The 20,011-nt window shown below is 47.5% G+C and overlaps 1 protein-coding gene across 4 annotated transcripts in view; it reads left to right on the top strand.

Annotated features, from left to right (window-relative positions):
* The window catches only part of LOC135107275 (uncharacterized), a 55,508-nt gene that overhangs the window by 29,079 nt on the left and 6,418 nt on the right, over positions 1-20,011 (top strand). For 2 of the 4 annotated variants that reach the window (XM_064016941.1, XM_064016940.1), the window contains one exon: positions 11,280-16,138. The exons of the other annotated variants lie outside the window; for them this stretch is intronic. In XM_064016941.1, coding sequence (XP_063873011.1) covers positions 15,183-15,986 — 804 coding nt within the window. In that variant the 5' untranslated portion in view covers positions 11,280-15,182 and the 3' untranslated portion in view covers positions 15,987-16,138. Of the gene's footprint in view, positions 1-11,279; positions 16,139-20,011 lie in introns of those variants that run through there. 4 annotated transcript variants of the gene reach the window in all.

The following is a 20,011-nucleotide window of genomic DNA, read 5'->3' as shown; positions in this document are numbered from 1 at the left end:
GAGGGAGGCGGCTTCTGCTTCTGCCACCACGTCCCTACCGCTGCCTGGCCCAGCTCTCTGCTGTCTCTCCCTCCCTGCGCTGACCGTCGCTTCCCCGAGAAACAGGCACCGCTACACCGCATGCCCTTCACTCCACTCGAAGCTCCACGACGCTCCCGCCAGTGTCAGGGAGTCCAGCCACAGCTGAGCCTAGGGCCTTCCAGACCGGTGCCGACGACCCATGCAGATGCCTTAACGCGCCCCACACACCGATGTCCACCTCCCAGGCTCGGCACGGCGCCACACTGCCAGTGGCGCCTCCCAGCCGCCACTCAACAACTTCCGGCTCGCCGCTCACCGCCGCCACGTCCCTCACACGACCATCGTCCCCACGGTCGTGACCGCCATCAACCATCGGGACGTCCTCTGCCATGCTTGCCACCAGCATGGTCCGCGGATGCTACTAGAGCCAGCACCTCACTCAAATTGGAGCTGCGCGATCCTCGGCCGCAGCGCTACTCCGCTGACCGGTCCAACCGCATCTCCAGCCTCCATCATCATCTTAGTATTCAGGCAGTTTCTCCAGCGTTATTCTCCATGGCCACAAGTCCAGCGGCCACTCCTGCAGGACATACTGCTGCCTTCCACCCCCGAGCGTAGGTCATTTACCTGGCTGCACCGCTGCCGCTTTCAGTGGCCAGCCTCACTGCTGTCCGCCACCACCTATGGCCGCACCTTTGCTACTTCCCATGGCCCAACACGTCCACGTCCTCCAGCGCGCACGTACCACGCGCCTGGCCGCACCTCCGCTGCTCCCGGTGACCAGCCACACTGCTGTCCGCCACCGCCAGCGGCCACTACACCCGGCCACACCTCCCCTGCTCCCGGTGGCCAGCCTACCCGCCGTCCCCCGTTGAGCAGGGCCTTCGCGCCTGGCCACGTCGCCGCCTCTTTCGGTGGCCCAGCTTCCCTGGCCACCTCGCCGCTTCCGCTGGCCCGGCCCACCGCTGTCCACCACCAAGCATGGCCCACACGACCGGCCACCTCGCCGCTTGCACTGGTCTGCCTCCCTGGTGGCTACCCAGCATGGCCCACGTAGTTGACCACACCTCCGCTTCTTCCGGTGCTCCACCTCGCCGGTGGCCACCGCCAAGCATGGCCATCTCGCCTGGCCACAGCGCTGTCTCCGCTGGCCCAGCTCGTCGTCATCCGCCAAGCATGGCCCATGCAACCGGCCAGAACGTTGCCTCTCGTGGCCCAGCTCGTCGTCGTCCGCCACGCATGGCCCATGCAGCTGGCCACACTCCCGGCAGGCTTTTCCAGGCACCTCGCGGCTCCACCTGGCGCCCTCCCTCACGAAAGCTCGGGTCCGCACCTGTTCCGCGCCGCTGTTGGTCGTCCTCAGCTCATCTTCCTCCGCCGTCGGCAGCTGCCCCAGCCCTGCCTCCCAGGAGCTCCTCCACGTTCCATCATTCGTCCCCGGCCGACGTCCGCCACTGGGTCAAGTCAGCCTCCCGGGCAGCCTCACCACTGCCCGCCGCCGGCTTCCGCCATCTGCGCGCACGTGCCACGCGCCTGCGGCCGATCCTCGGGGACGAAGGCGACAGCTCACAGCTCCCGGCTGCTGGGGGGCGAGGGAGGGCAAGGGAATGTGGGACCACTTCCTAGCAAGGGGACCGTGCACACAGCCCGCTCCATCGCTGTTTCGGCGCCTCACTGCGCTGCCACACGCCGCCGCCGTGCCGCCTCTTCCGGGGCCCTGCTGTCAGTCACAGGCTCCGAGGATTCCACCTCACTGCCACAGGCACAGCTCTCCTCAGAATACTTCAACAGCTCCACACCGCCGGCACAGGGCTTCTCAGCAGACTTCAGCGGCTCCACACCGCCAGCACAGGGTTTCTCAGCAAACTTCAGCGGTTCCACGCCTCCGCAGGCACAGGGCTCCTTATTGGCGGGTTCCCGTGGTTCCATCCCGCTTGCACAGGCGCGCTCTTCATCAGCGGGTTCCCGTTTCCACCGCGCCGTCTACCGAGGCGGCAGCATCTGCAGTACCACCTCCAGGAATTGCTGTATCTCCTTTGCTGTCTCAGCAAACATGCTCTTCAGTTCCTCTGCCTGCTGTGCCCTCTGCTATGTCTCTTGTGCTATCACAGCCAACATGCTCTTTATTTCCTCTCGCCATTGCTGGTCACTGTCTTCCACCGCCTTCTCAGCGCTTCTGTCTTCTGAGTTAGACATCGTGCTTGCTTGCCCAGCACTCCATTAGCCAAAGTACGAACTATATAGTTCACACACAGCTCACAGATCCCAGTCTCCTGGAACCAAACTGTTCTGACGCCACCAGTAGCTTCAGGAATCCCACTCTTTGACACCAAATTGTTGTGAACGCCCCCTTCAGCCTTCAGGCCCCTTCAAGTACTCACTTACCACTGCAGCATCCCAGGGCGGTCAGCACATGCAACAGGAATCCACAACTGCTGTCATTGTCGGGTTCGTTTGGCTAGTGGGGGCGAGGCGCGCACACACGCCTGTCTGGACTCAATAGTGTACTGAAAGAAGGAAAGACAACAAAGTACTGTCTCACTGGCACTCCTGTCTTTATTGCCCACACAGAGCAGCACTACAGGACACGAGGCGCTCTAACACGCTACAGTACAAGTAAGGCTCACACCACCAGGTCTCACTCAGCAAAGCGTCTATATCGCTGAGTAGTGAGTCCCACCTCACAGGACAGCGGCATTGCACAGCACACTACAGTCACAGGTCGCAACAGCGTCGCACAGCTATCTCCTCTGGTGATCCACGCTGTAACAGACTACGCAGGTGTCACACACACATCTCAGCGTCAGGTACTCGCGGTCTCAGACTGCCAGGACACACAATCCTCATAGCATGCCCCGAGGCGCAGTCACGTAGTGGCAGCGGCGGGCGACTAGCGTCGTAACGTAACACAAGGGGAGCGTATTGCAGACTGTCGGCACAGGTGTTGTGTAGGCAGAAAATGTGCGCTCTCTCTCCCTTGGGGGCCGCCACAGCTCGTTATATAAGGTCGGTCCCTCCATGACTGGCCAGCACACTGCTGCTCTCCCGACTAATCACCTTCCATGCCACTTCCGGTCTCTCTAGGCTGCCTGTGCTAGCAACTATTGCATCATTGCCAACACCTAGCTTCACTAACCGGCGGCACAGTGCTGCCAACAACACTCCTCCCTGCAACAGTATGTTCTACTCTTTGAGAACTGCGGTTGTAGTAGCTACCGCCTTGAGACCTGCGGTGTTGCCAGATGCGCATTCATCCATTTTGTTGGACATACAATTCTTGTTTATTTATAGGTATTTGTGATGTAAAGAAGTACTTATTTATTGCACGTACACTATAGGGTTATGGAACGTGTATGTAAAGGCGAGAATAAAGCTTTAAAAAAAAAAAAAAAATATATATATATATATATATATATATATATATATATATATATATATATATATATATATATATATATATATATATATATATATATATTTACCTAACGATTTGTAATTCTTCTCATTTTACAGGGTGAATAAAAATATACAAAGAAAAGCAACCTGACATGACCCCTATCTTTGAGAGTGCACAACACTGTATGGGCTAAGTGAATCGGCGTTTTACGAAAGCGCGGATTGGCATATCAAAAGCGCGGAAAACGTTGCTGATATATTGCTATCTAAAGCGCGTTAGAATATCAAGTCAAAAGCGCGTTTTATCACTCACCTCTAAGTCAGATTGTTTATACGTTCAATAACGATCGTTCACCTGTTGTAGGAAAAATTAGTTCACCTGTTGTAGGAAAAATTGTATATTTGTTAATTAAGTATAGGATTGACCTTTTAAGTATATTCTTCTTGCACCTTAGTACAGGCTTGTCCTTGCAGTCCTTTATAAAACTTTAAAAAATTTTATAGAAACTGTATAAAAAATATGTGTCCATAAAACCAGTTTATGTCATAAAACATTCGTCATAAAAACTCCATAAAAACTCAGTTACACGTTTGTTCTTGCTGTGAATCTGTTTCCCAAGGCCTTCATATAATTGCGTCGATTTATTTGCCCAGAGATAAATTTGTTGTACTGTGTCACGGCATACTCTGTCCTGTCTCGATCAACTTTCCGCATACTTGCTGGTTTACCGACACTCTTGATCTTAACATAAGTAGCAGTCTGGAGCTTTCCTAGTACATCCATGAATACAAATATAGATGGGTGGGATGCATAAAATTGCTCATTGAAATGAGCATGAAAAGATTCGGCAACATTGTTCGTACGCTTTGTATTTGAGGGGATTTCAGCCCACAGCACTGGGGGATATCTTGACTCTGCTGTTACATAATTATCAACCAGATAGTCTGCAAAGCGAATACATCTTTCATCTTGAGGTGCCTCTGTCATTACTTCCTCGACAAAGCAATCTTCTACATCTGTTGGGTCAATGAAATGTAGACCAAATGATAATTTCAGCCACTGGCCTATATCACTGTTGGTGTCCTTGTAATCCTTACTTAGGCCCAGGTTCTGAATTTTTCTCCACCATGCCTGGCCTAAATGAAATCTACAACATTTGATCACAGCGGTTGGAAATCTCTCTCTCAGAACAGTGAGCATGGCAAATTCAAAATCAACATGTATCACTGAGGGTTCCAGTTGCATATTCTTTGAGTTGCAAATGTCATTTAAACATTTCCACAGCTTTCTATAAATATCTTCAGACTGACCTGGCAAGAGGGCATACACTAATGGAATATAATGCCCTTTACACAATCCATGTATGGTGTATAGTTGGTAGAAGAACTTCGGACAGCTCTTGAAGGTCCCATCAACGAAGATCTCTTCAGCATTGTTCGCCAGAAATGCAAGATTAGTAATACATGAAATGATAACCATACCAGAATATGGATTATTTTCAAGGATGAAATCTTCACCTTTCGTCGTAGTTGTATTCATAGAATTTAGAGCACGATGTACTTCCTCACGAGTTTTAGGCAATACAGGATACGCTTTCCGTCTTTCTCGGTATAATGATTGTGCTATAGATCTTAGATCACCTGATTCTAGCTCATTTTCAGGAAATGTATGCAACTCCGTTCTAATGAGCTTAGATGGCCTTGCCGTCATGTCGTCAGTCGCCTTCCGTTTCACCTGTGCACGTAGTTGTTGTCTTTCAAGTTTTCTTTCTTCTTTTTCATGGTTATGCTCCAAATCAACTGGAACAATGGCAGTCACTGTGTTGTCTGTTCTAAGTCTACCTTTACATTTCTTGTTGGTACATCTCCAAGAAATGCATCCGTCCACCAATGTACTGTCCACTCTGTATTTATATCCATCGTGCATCAAACACTTCTTGCCTTTGTTTGTTTGGGAAATCGTAAACTCCATAGCTGCAAGTTATGACAACACAGGATTGACTGTCAGGAAACAGCAGCAGACTGAACAGGAAACCATCGAGACAGACACTCGCGGTGGTCTCGGTGAACAGTGTGAAGCATTATGACACACCGAATGATTCTCAATGACACAGCGAGTGAACGGATTAACCTTGCCGCGCATTTGATAGTACTTTAAGGGTGAGTTTCGAACGCGGTCGCTTTCTCGAATCCGCGCTTTTGATATACGCTCAAGTGAATGGGAGGTCCATTTTGTAGTAAGAAGGTCCCACTTGTGCTACTTATAGGTTTTCCTTTGCATACTGTAAGAGATTGTCTTTCCCGCATAATATGTTTTCCCGCGCGGCAGCACATTTGCCAAGAGAGAGAGAGAGAGAGAGAGAGAGAGAGAGAGAGAGAGAGAGAGAGGCGCTGTCACTGCTCTTTCAATCTTGATTCTTAGTGCGGCGAAGCAGAAAGGCGAGTTTTCTTTCCCTTTGACGTTAAACGGTATAAGGGAATAGGGAAAAAAAAAAATATCTGTTATGGTAACAGCACGCATGAGAACAATAATCAAATTAAATAACAACGGTTTTATATTTTTAGTGTGGCGTTGACAGCTGAGAATGATGGTGATGTAACAGGTGAGATGAGTGAAGAAGTTTCGAAAATGAACAGGGCCCATGGACCGCGACACCGGGCATAACATTATAAATTACTTTTTTTCTTAAAAAAAAAAAAACATCTTTTTGAATTAATTATTCAAATAAGTTAACTGTAATAATACAGGTTTTATGTGTGTATTTATTTTCTTGAGGATGTACGATAATAAGTCAAAATACGATAATTTTGGTAGTTCGGTACGACAATATGGGCTATAAAAGTTAACATCCCTGACGAGCGAGGAGGATGCCTCAGCAGTTTGGTCCATGTCAACTTATACTCCACAACCGACCATCAACAAACAAGACACCCCTTCAAGAGGACCATGTCATTTACCAGCATACCTACAGCGAGCAGAGCAGCCAGGCAGGCAGTCTCTGGTCAGCAACAGACAGGAAAGGTTGTTGTAAGACCAAGCTCGGAAATAAAGTTCCCAGTAACACCTCTGCTTCTAGTTCTACCTTCCACTTCAACATATACAATCCACTGAAAAAGTCAAAATTGTATTTAGAAATCAGGATAATTTATACTGTGCTGCTTTCACGGTCGCATATTTAATTAAAAAAAAAGCAAATCTAAATCAATACCGATAAAAAAAAATCTCAATTAACCTCCAAAACAATTATAGAACAGGTCTAAATGAAAAAGAGATAAAGAAAATAAACACTTTATCACTCTCAGATCACAGGGTTAACACCACCAAAGGAACAAAAATATAATAATACCAATAGTAGCAGACCGAGGAGTATACCTAACTCTATCCAGTTACACCTAACTAAACTAACTAGCCAACACAGATAATGATTCCGGGATTGCTTATCTGTGTTTGGTGTAGCTGGATGGGGAAGCAGATGGGGGCAGTTCAGTGTCCAGGCGAGGTAGAGGGCTTTGGGTACCACCGACCGCGTGGCCGTCCTTCCCGGTGGTAAGTGGTGTAGCAAGAATGGAGGCGACGACGTTAGGCCTTCGGTGAAAGCTACAGGAGTCAGCAAGGCCAAAGCCCGTATTAATAAACAATTTAAAAGCTAAAAGTTACTCTCAAAGTAAAGATTATTTTCAAAGTTGTTCATATCTCCTAAAAGGACTCTCAAAGTTGCGAGTTTGCTCTCAAAGTGGGCGAGAGATAAAAGTTCCTCGGGGGGAATTTTAGAGTTAGGAGTGAAGTTTGCTTTGTTAACAAAGGCGGAATATACACATACATACATGCATACATATCTGTGTGTGTGTGTTATATATATATATATATATATATATATATATATATATATATATATATATATATATATATATATATATATATATATATATATATATATGAGAGAGAGAGAGAGATAGAGAGAGAGAGAGAGAGAGAGATGCACTATGCATATGATATGTATACATGCATGCTTTCTTTTTTTATGTAGGAAGGACACTGGCCAAGGGCAACAAAAATCTAATAAAAAAAAATGCCCACTGAAATGCCAGTCCCATAAAAGGGTCAAAGCAGTGGTCAAAAATTGATGAATAAATGTCTTGAAACCTCCCTCTCGAAGGAATTCAAGTCATAGGAAGGTGGAAATACAGAAGCAGGCAGGGAGTTCCAGAGTTTACCAGAGAAAGGGATGAATGATTGAGAATACTGGTTAACTCTTGCGTTAGAGAGGTGGACAGAATAGGGGTGAGAGAAAGAAGAAAGTCTTGTGCAGCGAGGCCGCGGAAGGAGTTAGCAAGATCAGAAGAGCAGTTAGCATGAAAATAGCGGTAGAAGACAGCTAGATATGCAACATTGCGGCGGTGAGAGAGAGGCTGAAGACAGTCAGTTAGAGGAGAGGAGTTGATGAGACGAAAAGCTTTTGATTCCACCCTGTCTAAAAGAGCAGTATGAGTGGAACCCCCCCAGACATGTGAAGCATACTCCATACATGGACGGATAAGGCCCTTGTACAGAGTTAGCAGCTGGGGGGGTGAGAAAAACTGGCGGAGACGTCTCAGAACACCTAACTTCATAGAAGCTGTTTTAGCTAGAGATGAGATGTGAAGTTTCCATTTCAGATTATAAGTAAAGGACAGACCGAGGATGTTCAGTGTAGAAGAGGGGGACAGTTCAGTGTCATTGAAGAAGAGGGAATAGTTGTCTGGAAGGTTGTGTCGAGTTGATAGATGGAGGAATTGAGTTTTTGAGGCATTGAACAATACCAAGTTTGCTCTGCCCCAATCAGAAATTTTAGAAAGATCAGAAGTCAGGCGTTCTGTGGCTTCCCTGCGTGATTATGTTTACCTCCTGAAGGGCTGGACGTCTATGAAAAGACGTGGAAAAGTGCAGGGTGGTATCATCAGCATAGAAGTGGATAGGACAAGAAGTTTGGTTTAGAAGATCATTAATGAATAATAAGAAGAGAGTGGGTGACAGGACAGAACCCTGAGGAACACCACTGTTAATAGATTTAGGAGAACAGTGACCGTCTACCACAGCAGCAATAGAACGGTCAGAAAGGAAACTTGAGATGAAGTTACAGAGAGAAGGATAGAAACCGTAGGAGGGTAGTTTGAAAATCAAAGCTTTGTGCCAGACTCTATCAAAAGCTTTTGATATGTCCAAGGCAACAGCAAAAGTTTCACCAAAATCTCTAAAAGAGGATGACCAAGACTCAGTGAGGAAAGCCAGAAGATCACCAGTAGAGCGGTCTTGACGGAACCCATACTGGCGATCAGATAGAAGGTTGTGAAGTGATAGATGTTTAAGAATCTTCCTGTTGAGGATAGATTAAAAAACTTTAGATAGGCAGGAAATTGAAACAATAGGACGGTAGTTTGAGGGATTAGAACGGTCACCCTTTTTAGGAACAGGTTGAATGTAGGCAAACTTCAAGCAAGAAGGAAAGGTAGATGTTGACAAACAGAGCTGAAAGAGTTTGACTAAGCAAGGTGCAAGCATGGAGGCACAGTTTCGGAGAACAATAGGAGGGACCCCATCAGGTCCATAAGCCTTCCGAGGGTTTAGGCCAGCGAGGGCATGGAAAACATCATTGCGAAGAATTTTAATAGGTGGCATGAAGTAGTCAGAGGGTTGAGGAGAGGCAGGAACAAGCCCAGAATCGTCCAAGGTAGAGTTTTTAGCAAAGGTTTGAGCAAAGAGTTCAGCTTTAGAAATAGATGTGATAGCAGTGGTGCCATCTGGTTGAAATAGAGGAGGGAAAGAAGAAGAAGCAAAGTTATTGGAGATATTTTTGGCTAGATGCCAGAAATCACGAGGGGAGTTAGATCTTGAAAGGTTTTGACATTTTCTGTTAATGAAGGAGTTTTTGGCTAGTTGGAGAACAGACTTGGCATGGTTCCGGGCAGAAATATAAAGTGCATGAGATTCTGGTGATGGAAGGCTTAAGTACCCTTTGTGGGCCATCTCTCTATCATGTATAGCACGAGAACAAGCTGTGTTAAACCAAGGTTTAGAAGGTTTAGGACGAGAAAAAGAGTGAGAAATGTATGCCTCTATGCCAGACACTATCACCTCTGTTATGCGCTCAGCACACAAAGACAGGTCTCTGACACGGAAGCAGTAGTCATTCCAAGGAAAATCAGCAAAATACCTCCTCAGGTCCCCCCAACTAGCAGAGGCAAAACGCCAGAGGCACCTTCGCTTAGGGGGATCCTGAGGAGGGATTGGAGTGACAGGACAAAATAAAGATATGAGATTGTGATCGGAGGAGCCCAATGGAGAAGAAAGGGTGACAGCATAAGCAAAAGATTAGAGGTCAGGAAAAGGTCAAGAATGTTGGGCGTATCTCCAAGACGGTCAGGAATACGAGTAGGGTGTTGCACCAATTGCTCTAAGTCATGGAGGATAGCAAAGTTGTAGGCTAGTTCACCAGGATGGTCAGTGAAGGGAGAGGAAAGCCAAAGCTGGTGGTGAACATTGAAGCCTCTAAGAATGGAGATCTCTGCAAAAGGGAAGAGGGTCAGAATGTGCTCCACTTTGGAAGTTAAGTAGTCAAAGAATTTCTTATAGTCAGAGGAGTTAGGTTAGAGGTGTACAGCACAGATAAATTTAGTATGAGAATGACTCTGTAGTCGTAGCCAGATGGTGGAAAACTCGGAAGATTCAAGAGCGTGGGCACGAGAGCAGGTTAAGTCATTGCGCTCATAAATGCAGCATCCAGCTTTGGATCGAAAATGAGGATAGAGAAAGTAGGAGGGAACAGAAAAGGGGCTACTTTCAGTTGCCTCAGACACCTGAGTTTCAGTGAGGAAAAGAAGATGAGGTTTAGAAGAGGAGAGGTGGTGTTCTACAGATTGAAAATTAGATCTTAGACCGCAAATGTTGCAGAAGTTAATGAAGAAAAAGTTGAGGGGGGTGTCAAGACACTTAGGGTCGTCGACAGAAAGGCAGTCCGACCTGGGGACATTTGTGGTCCCCTCCCCAGATGGGGACTCCGAGGCTGGTGTAGGAGTCGCCATGATGATTTTAAAATTTTTGAGTGAAGGGTGTGTGTGTTATTAGGTGCTTGTAGTTTTGTGTGGAGGAAGAGAGTTGTCTTTAGAGGGCAGGCTGTGACTGCCCCCTTGTGTTGTGAGACACAAAGGGAAACGTTCAGTGAGGTCACAGCTGGGTTTAATGATAAGTTCACAGCACCCCCTGAACAGTGCTTTAGACCTCAATGGGAGTAATTTAATTTAGATGGGCTTAATTTAGATGGGCAACAATGTCAGCCCATACAGTCTTCTTTTGCTTGGAGGTCATTCCGGATAATTTTTTACCCTTTGTTATATGTTTTTTCTTTTCTCTGTGAGGTTTACGAGGAGTATTGTTTCATAACTACACTAATTTCTCACACTCTTGAACCGGCAGTCGTCCTCTGCATCCATCTTGAGAAGACAAGGGGCATGTTGGCCCGTTATACCTAAGACCGCAAATTAAAAGTTTCATAGCCCTGTAGGAATTTTCGAGGAAAAGTGGGCATATAGCATTTTTGTAACGCTCAATGCTTGCTTAACGCGGAAATATCGTATGCCAGTCAATATAGGCTTCCAATATTTTGTAAGGTTTACTGAAACAAGAATGGTTGCGACGCGGTCATATGTATCGTGATTGACAGGAAAACTGGGCCATACCTGTTACACACTAAAATAAATACAGCTATTGTTTGGATTCTATCAACATTGAAACAGCATCAACAAAAACTGGTGTTTTCATAACAGTGAGGTCATTTTTGTATCACGTAACCATAAATTTGTGGTGTTTGAATTGTTTCCTGTTCCAGATTGATGAGATGACAGCCTGATCATGAAAAGTGTCTGCAGTCTAAATAGGCCTCATCAACCAGATTTAAAAGAGTGCCTCATCTGCCAAGAGAGAAAAACTGAAAGATTAATAAATGGAAGAGAACAAGGCTTTGAGACGTTAAAACATGCTTCATTGACAAGAGATAAATTACTGGACACAAACAACAGGCCTGCAATCAATCGAATTCAAGCAGTATCATCATAAGTCGATCATCTGTGCTGGCACAAGTCATGTTATTCTTCCTTTACAAGTAAGACTAAGATTCAAAGACTAGAAAAGAAAACCAAAAGCTCAAGACCTGAAAGTTGCGAACCTAGCTCACCATCCATAAAGCTGAGAAGCTCAGCTACATCAGCCAGTTGGGATCTTTGTATCTTCTGCCAGGAAAAAAAAAAAAAAAAAGTAAAAGGAACATTATGCTCTGTCACCACATTCAAGATGAGTTACCTGATCTTAGATTTGTCCCAATATGATCAAGAGACCCATACACAGCTTGCTGGTGTTAGTGATCTTATCGCTGCAGAAGGGAAATATCATCCAAACTGCTTTAAGAGGTTCCAGCGAAATGTATAAAAAAACTAAATAAAATTCAGAAGAAACAGATCTTGTCATGGAATGGCTACTCAATGAGATCAGAAAATCAGCAAGCAAGGGACATGTCATTCAACCGAGTGAAGTGTGGAACAGATACTGTGAGTTAGCAGTGAAAGCAAAAGTTCATGTACCAGCATCATTCATGAGTAGAAGAACCACTTTCAAGGTAAAAAACTTCAAGTATATGCACATGACTCTTATGACTTCGTTATAGTGCCCAACCGAGATGTGTTGCTTGTGCCTAGGAATTTGAACATGTGCCTATTTCAGATCTTATTTCACAGGAAGAGTCTTTCACAATCCCTACATATCAGCCTCCTTCTGAGGGATTCCTAGAAATGATCCATGTAGCCTCGAAAATGAGAGGAGACATTCTTGCGCACCCCAAGTACACTGGATTTGTTTGTATTATGTAGGACTGCAGTAGCGTCCTACATAATAACAAGTTGTCTAAAGGCATTCAATTAGTTCGAAAAAAAAAAATGAATCAGGGGAAAAAAATGTTAGTGTAATATATCCCTATGAAAAAAAAAAAAAAGGAGTAAGCAAGGGACTGCAGAACACACACACACACACACACACACACACACACAGAAAGAGAGAGAGAGAGAGAGAGAGAGAGAGAGAGAGAGAGAGAGAGAGAGAGAGAGAGAGAGAGAGAGAGAGAGAGAGAGAGATTCATTAATCACACGGGACCCCTTTCAGTTGCAAGAGTTTCCAAGTGTCCTTAAAGCTGCCCATGTATTGAATATGTCTGATTACTGTACAGTTCGCGGCAAAGGCTCACGGCATATGCATGAAGTCATGCCTGCGTTTACTGCAGACTGTCATTACACGCTACTTAGTGTGATTAACTCTCTGTATTAACTAATTGAATTTCATACTTAATATCTGATAAACAAGTGCTCACCCTCAAAGGCAAAAGAAAAAAATGTTGAATTCATATGAATTATTATGTACCCTCGTGATTTCGAGAGAGAGAGAGAGAGAGAGAGAGAGAGAGAGAGAGAGAGAGAGAGAGAGAGAGAGAGAGAGAGAGAGAGAGATTTATCATAGCATTATTGAACATCAACTTTAATTGACTTTACTTTGAATGCCGGGAGAAGATCTGCTACGAAATATCGTAGTCTTGACAGCCACTACACACTTCCCCGCGACACCAATCAAGAGAAACAGCGGCAAGCACAAATGTTATCCTCCCGGAAATGAAGGCCCGTGTCTCATTATCGAGAACTCCTCACTCCACTGGGCCGATCCAATATTCATTATAATTGAAATTCGCACTTGCTCGTCTAGTTGGGCCTAATGCTAACATATACCAAGATTTGTTTACATTCACTGTCTTTGGGTGAATTTATGTTTATTGTTATGAGTGGTGCAATTCATATATATGTCATAAGAAGATAAGTAAACCTAGAGTGGATCCCCTTAAGTCAGGTGATGGAAGTGGTGTTAATGATGCTAAGGGTATGGTTAATATTTTTACTCCAGCATTTTCCGCTGTATATTTTTGAGAAATTTCTGAACATATTGAGCCTCACCAAACTTTTGATGGGAATATTGGGAATATTGATATCTCTGTGGATTCAGTTAGGGCTGTACTTTCTGTTCTTGATGTGTCATCTTCAATGGGACCAGGTGAGATTCACCCATGCTTATTGAAATCATGTATGGATGAAATTACATATCCTTTATTCTTTATTTTAAGAGCTTCTTATAACACCTGCTCCCTGCCTTCCAAACAGAAGAGATCCTTGATTATTCAATTTATAAAAATGGAATTAGGCACGGCCTTTTAAATTACAGACCTGTATCTTTGACATCAGTCTGTGGAAAGTCACTTGAACTCATTTTGTGCAAAATTATTTATGATTATACCATCAATAATGACCAGTTTGGCCCAGGAAGAGCTATTGAGGACCAACTCTTATTAACGTATAATGATATCCCTTATGCACTAGATCAAGGTGGCAATGTTGATCTCATTCCTTTTTTTTTTTTTTATTCCAAGACTTTTGACACGGTATGCCACAGTATTTTCAGGCTGAGCGGACACGACACTGTTACGTCACTGATATGTGTGTAGCGGGACACAAGTCACCGCTCCTAGCACTCCGTTTTCTGTTAATTTTTCACCCTTCCGTTTTCACTCTCTCTACTGCACAGGCTTTTGTCTTTCATCTTTTCTTTCCTCACTTTATACATATCTCTTACTTTACACATTCTGTGCACGCTCTTTGACACATGTGTTACACATCTTCTCAATACATCTTATTACTCCTTTCTTCACACAGACATACACACACACATACACTCTCTTTTTCCATAATTTTGTATATATATCATTTATTGTGTTAAGTAATTTTGTATATATTGTTCATATTTTTACCTGAATAAACAGAGAATACCCAGGCTAAGTTTCCTTTGCCAGAGCTACACAGTTATGACACTGGAAATGTTACCCTTCAAGGACTAAACACTGCTATGACCAAGAGTCGTAGTTGGGAGCCTACACTTCTCGCTTGAGCAACTTCCGGGCGGCCAAGTAGCACCTCACCTTCGCTACAATTGGTGACCTCGTTGTTCCGGAGTGAGCAGCCAAGTCCACCCTGCTGCTATCCTCCAACCACCTGGCCAAGACGACGCGGTCGGCCACGGGCGGATCTTTCGGCAGCTGCCCCTTCGCCGGTGTCGCCGCCTCCAGCAGCAGACCCCGGCCCCCGACGCAGCCTGGCCGCCACCCCGCCGCCTCACCGACGCAGCCTGGCCGCCAGCCGCCGCCCGTACGCCGTCCCCAGCCGCCCGTATGCCGCCGCCCGGCCGCCCTCACGGCGCCTCCCTCTGCGGCACTCTCCAGCTGGCCCTAGCCACTGGCCAGCAGTCTCTCCAGTCGCGGACGCTCTTCCACGTAACTTCTGCCGGCCCCTCCAGTTTCCTGCTGTTACCTGGAGCCCTCCCACTGGCCTCGTCCCGCCTCCATCTCCAGCTCTTCATTGGGGATTACCTACGGTCCATCGCCCAGGATTAACACTGTCATCCGTGGATTACTTACAGTGCGGTGCCAAGGATAACGTACAGTTCGTTCAGTGGTAAGTGCAGTGCCAAGGATAACGTACAGTTCGTTCAGTGGTGAGTGAAGTGACATTGCCCCAATTCGGCATCTCTCACCGCTGTGGCACCCGGTCACACCGGCGCCTCACGCCTTCACTCCTCACCGCTGTGGCTCCCGGACTTTCCGGCGCCTGTAGTGTACTTTACACAGTCACGTGGTGGTCCACTCAGCACAATGCCTGATGACGTCGACTCCGTAGCCTTCAGTGCTCCTCCGTTCATCAGCCAGGACCCTTCCACGTGGTTCTCCATCCTGGAATGTAACTTCAAGGCTTCCAAGATAACAGTGAGTCTAACCAAGTTCGTGAAGGCCTCTACAGTACTACCAGCTGACGTTCTTTCACAAGTTGCTGATGTCGTCAGTGCTGCCAGCACTTCTGCTTCGCCCTATGAAGACCTCAAAGCTGCTGTTCTGCAACGCCTACAATCTACAGTGTCGAGGCGCCTCCAGGAGCTTCTGTCACAAGAAGAACTTGGTGGTGAAAAGCCCACAGACCTTCTTCGCCGCATGAAGAAGCTGCTTGGCGACAAGTACCCCTCCTTCGACAAGGAACTCTTCTTACAGCTGTTCTACCAACGCCTGCCTCCTGACACTCAACGCTGCCTCTTCCCTGTCAAGAACAAGCTCTCAGTAGACGAGCTTGCCACTCTCGCCGATGAATTCATGGCTACCCTTCCACAAGGTCAACCAGCTGCAGTAGCCTCCATCTCAGCAGAAGACAGTACCAAGCAACTTGTTGAGCTCGTCTCACAGCTTAGACTTGAAGTGAGAGATCTTCGGAGAGAGGTCAGAGAACGCTCATATTCACGTTCGCGTTCTTCCTCCAGACACCACTTCCGGCGCCGCCAGTGTTCAAAGAGTAAGACGCCGGAGACTTCTAGTTTCTGCTACTACCATGAAGAGTTCGGGAAAGATGCAAGAAATTGTAAGGCTCCCTGTACCTTCGCCAAGTCTTTAAACCCCAACAGCGAGCACTAGCGGCGCATAGTGTTCGCGACACCTCGTCTGCGCTACTGAAGTTGTATGACCCTCTCTCCCGGACCAAGTTCCTCATCGACTCTGGTGCAGACGTCAGTATTCTCCCTGCCCCTGGTGTAGACCGGACGTTGCCTCCCCTCCTTCACCTTCACGCCGCCAATGGTACGGAGATTCCTGTGTACAAGCGACGCACCTTGCAACTTCACCTGAACCTCCGCCGTACCTTCGAGTGGACGTTCTACGTAGCAGCTGTCACGCAACCAATTCTAGGTGCTGACTTCCTCCGACACTTCGGTCTCCTAGTGGACATCAAGGGTCGGAAGCTGCTCGATCCTCTCACCTCAGTCACAACAAAGGGACAGGTCACTCATGGTGATAGCACACAGATCTCCCTCGTCAAGGCAGACCACCAGTTCTCCTCCCTGCTGAAGTCCTTCCCTACGCTGACGCAACCGTACTCAGCCAGCAAGCCGGTCACACACCACGTCTCGCACCACATCGAGACCAAGGGACTTCCTACCCACGCCAAGGCCCGCCGCCTAGCTCCAGAGCGCGCCAGACAAGCCAAGGCAGAGTTCGAGTCCCTCATTCAGCAAGGCATCATACGGCCCAGCTCCAGCAACTGGTCTTCCGCTCTCCACATCGTGCCTAAGAAAAATGGCGAACTACGACTATGTGGAGACTACCGCGCTCTCAACTCGCGCACCGTCAAGGACAGGTACCCAGTGCCTAACATCCAGGAGTTCTCTTCTCAGCTCTCTGGATGCACCTACTTCTCGAGGATCGACCTTGTGAAAGCTTTTCACCACATCCCCGTCCATCCAGCGGACATTCCGAAGACTGCTCTCATCACACCCTTCGGATTGTTCGAGTACGTCAGGATGCCCTTTGGTTTGAGGAATGCCGCTCAAACCTTCCAACGCTTCATTGACGAAGTCCTTCAAGGTCTCCCCTTCTGCTTCGCGTACATCGACGACCTCCTCATCGCCAGTCCTGACGCAGAGACGCACCAACAGCACCTCCAGCAAGTACTCACCCGTTTGCAAGACTACGGGGTGCAAGTCAACGTCGACAAGTCTGTGTTTGGGGTCCCCTCCATCACCTTCCTTGGCCACACTGTCTCCTTGGAAGGCATCACTCCACTGCAAGAAAAGTGCGAGTCCATCCAGAACTTCCCCAAGCCTACAACACAGCGCCAACTCAAGCAATTCCTGGGGATGCTGAACTACTACAACCACTTCATCCCCAGCTGCTCACTACTTCTTCAGCCGCTCTACGCGATGATCAAGCCTTGCAAGAGAGGACAGTCCATCTCCTTAGTCTGGACTCCAGCCACTGAGGGAGCTTTCACAGCAGCAAAACAAGCTCTCAGCTCCGTCTCACCTCTCAGCTTCCCTGCCCCAGATGGCATCATCTCTATCGCCACAGACGCTTCTGACATCGGCATCGGAGCAGTTCTACAGCAGTATGTCGACGGAGGTTGGAAACCGCTCTCTTTCTTCTCAAAGAAATTTAACAAGGCGGAATCCAAGTACAGTACTTACGACAGGGAACTTCTCGCCGTCTACAAGGCCATCAAGCGTTTCCGGTACTTCGTGGAAGGTCGCAACTTCCATGTACGAGTATACACCGACCACAAGCCACTCACTTCGAAGTCCCTGCACATCAAGACCTCCTGTTCACCGCGACAACTGCGTCACATCGACTTCATCTCGCAGTTCACCACGGATTTGCGCTACGTCAAAGGTGAACACAACGCCCCAGCTGATGCTCTCTCGCGCAACATCTCTGCTGTGTCATCTTCTCCCATTGACTACACTGCCATCGCTGCTGACCAGGCCAACGATGAAGAGCTGCGGCAACTCCAAGACAACCCCGCACTACAGATGAAGAAGATACAACTCCCAGGAACCACAGTACACGTTTACGCTGACACTTCCACCGATTCCTGTCGGCCCTACCTGCCGAAGACCCACCGGTATCGTGTTTTTCGTCAGCTGCACGACCTCTCCCACCCTGGCATCCGAGCATCTCAGCAGATGATGACCTCACGCTTCATCTGGTCTGGCATCAACAAAGACGTCAGGCTGTGGACCCGCACATGTGTCAAGTGCCAAGCCTCCAAGGTGTGGCGACACACACGCTCTCCTGCGGCCGCCTTCACTCCAGTCTCTTCACGGTTCGACCACGTGCATGTCGACCTCGTTGGACCACTACCCTACTCTGACGGTTACCGGTACCTTCTCACCTGCGTCGACCGCTTCACACGCTGGCCGGAAGCTGCACCTTTGGCTGACATCACAACGGACTCCGTCGCACGTGCCTTCATCACTACTTGGATCTCCAGGTTCGGTGTCCCTCTCAGCCTCACTTCTGACCGTGGCAGCCAGTTCGAGTCCAGTATGTGGTACAAGGTGATGTCACTACTAGGCATCCAACGGTTCAGGACAGCCAGTTACCACCCGCAGGCAAACGGCACCGTTGAGAGATTCCACCGTCAGCTGAAGTCTTCCTTAGCTGCCTCTGCCACACGTGCAGACTGGTCCCAGGCACTTCCTCTCGTCCTCCTTGGCATACGGACATCACTAAAGGAAGACCTACACCACTCCTCCGCCGAGCTCGTTTATGGTACCACGCTCAGGTTACCTGGCGAACTCCTAACTCCTGCACCTCGCTCTACTCCTTGCAGCGTTCAGGACTTTGCTGCCAACCTCTCTGACTTCATGCAGCGTCTGCAGCCTGTCCAGCCTCGCACGTCTCCCTCCAAGACTTTTGTCAGCCAGGATCTGGACACTTGCACGCACGTGTTCGTCAGGGTTGACGCTGTGAAGAAGCCCCTGCAGCAGCCCTACCAAGGCCCCTTCAAAGTCCTGAGCAGGAGGAGAAAGACAGTCACTGTGGACAAGGATGGTAAGGCTGACACCATCTCCATCGACCGAGTCAAGCCTGCCTACCTCCTTCACAGTGACCCGGCCGTCATCAACACCATCGGCCAGAACGTCGCCACCAACACCACTCGGCACCAGAAGACGGTTACGTTCCTCCTCCCTCGTCACTAGGGGGGGGGGATACTGTAGCGGGACACAAGTCACCGCTCCTAGCACTCCGTTTTCTGTTAATTTTTCACCCTTCCGTTTTCACTCTCTCTACTGCACAGGCTTTTGTCTTTCATCTTTTCTTTCCTCACTTTATACATATCTCTTACTTTACACATTCTGTGCACGCTCTTTGACACATGTGTTACACATCTTCTCAATACATCTTACTACTCCTTTCTTCACACAGATATACACACACACATACACTCTCTTTTTCCATAATTTTGTATATATATCATTTATTGTGTTAAGTAATTTTGTATATATTGTTCATATTTTTACCTGAATAAACAGAGAATACCCAGGCTAAGTTTCCTTTGCCAGAGCTACACAGTTATGACACTGGAAATGTTACCCTTCAAGGACTAAACACTGCTATGACCAAGAGTCGTAGTTGGGAGCCTACACTTCTCGCTTGAGCAACTTCCGGGCGGCCAAGTAGCACCTCACCTTCGCTACATGTGTGAATGAGCCGTAAAGCTTTGTACCGAACTTTGTGAAACACTTCTGATATGTCTAAGACAAGCGAAAGTTTCAGCAAAATCTCTAAAAGAGGATGACCAAGGTTCAGTGATAAAGGACAGAAATCATCAGTAGAGCGGCCACAACAGAAACAATGCTAGCGATCAGATACAAGGTTGTGAAGAGATAAATATTTAAGAATCTTCCTGTTGAGGATAAATTCAGAAAATTTAGAGACAGGAAGTTAAGGCAATAGGATGGTTGTTTGAATGTTAGAGCGGTCATCCTTTTTAGCAACAGGCTGAATGGAGGGAAGCTGCCAGCAGGAAGGAAAGGTGGATGCTGACAGACAGTCTGTCTCAAGCAGCATGAACAGCAAGTCTTTTTGGCCTACCTCTTTAGATAATCGTGACAACATGCGACATGCGCATGTCTTTTTTACGAACGCTGATTGGCTGGTCATGT

Source organism: Scylla paramamosain, chromosome 15 (genome assembly GCF_035594125.1).
Source record: "Scylla paramamosain isolate STU-SP2022 chromosome 15, ASM3559412v1, whole genome shotgun sequence".
NCBI classification, from domain to species: domain Eukaryota; kingdom Metazoa; phylum Arthropoda; class Malacostraca; order Decapoda; family Portunidae; genus Scylla; species Scylla paramamosain.
This window is presented reverse-complemented; position numbering and strand designations above follow the sequence as displayed.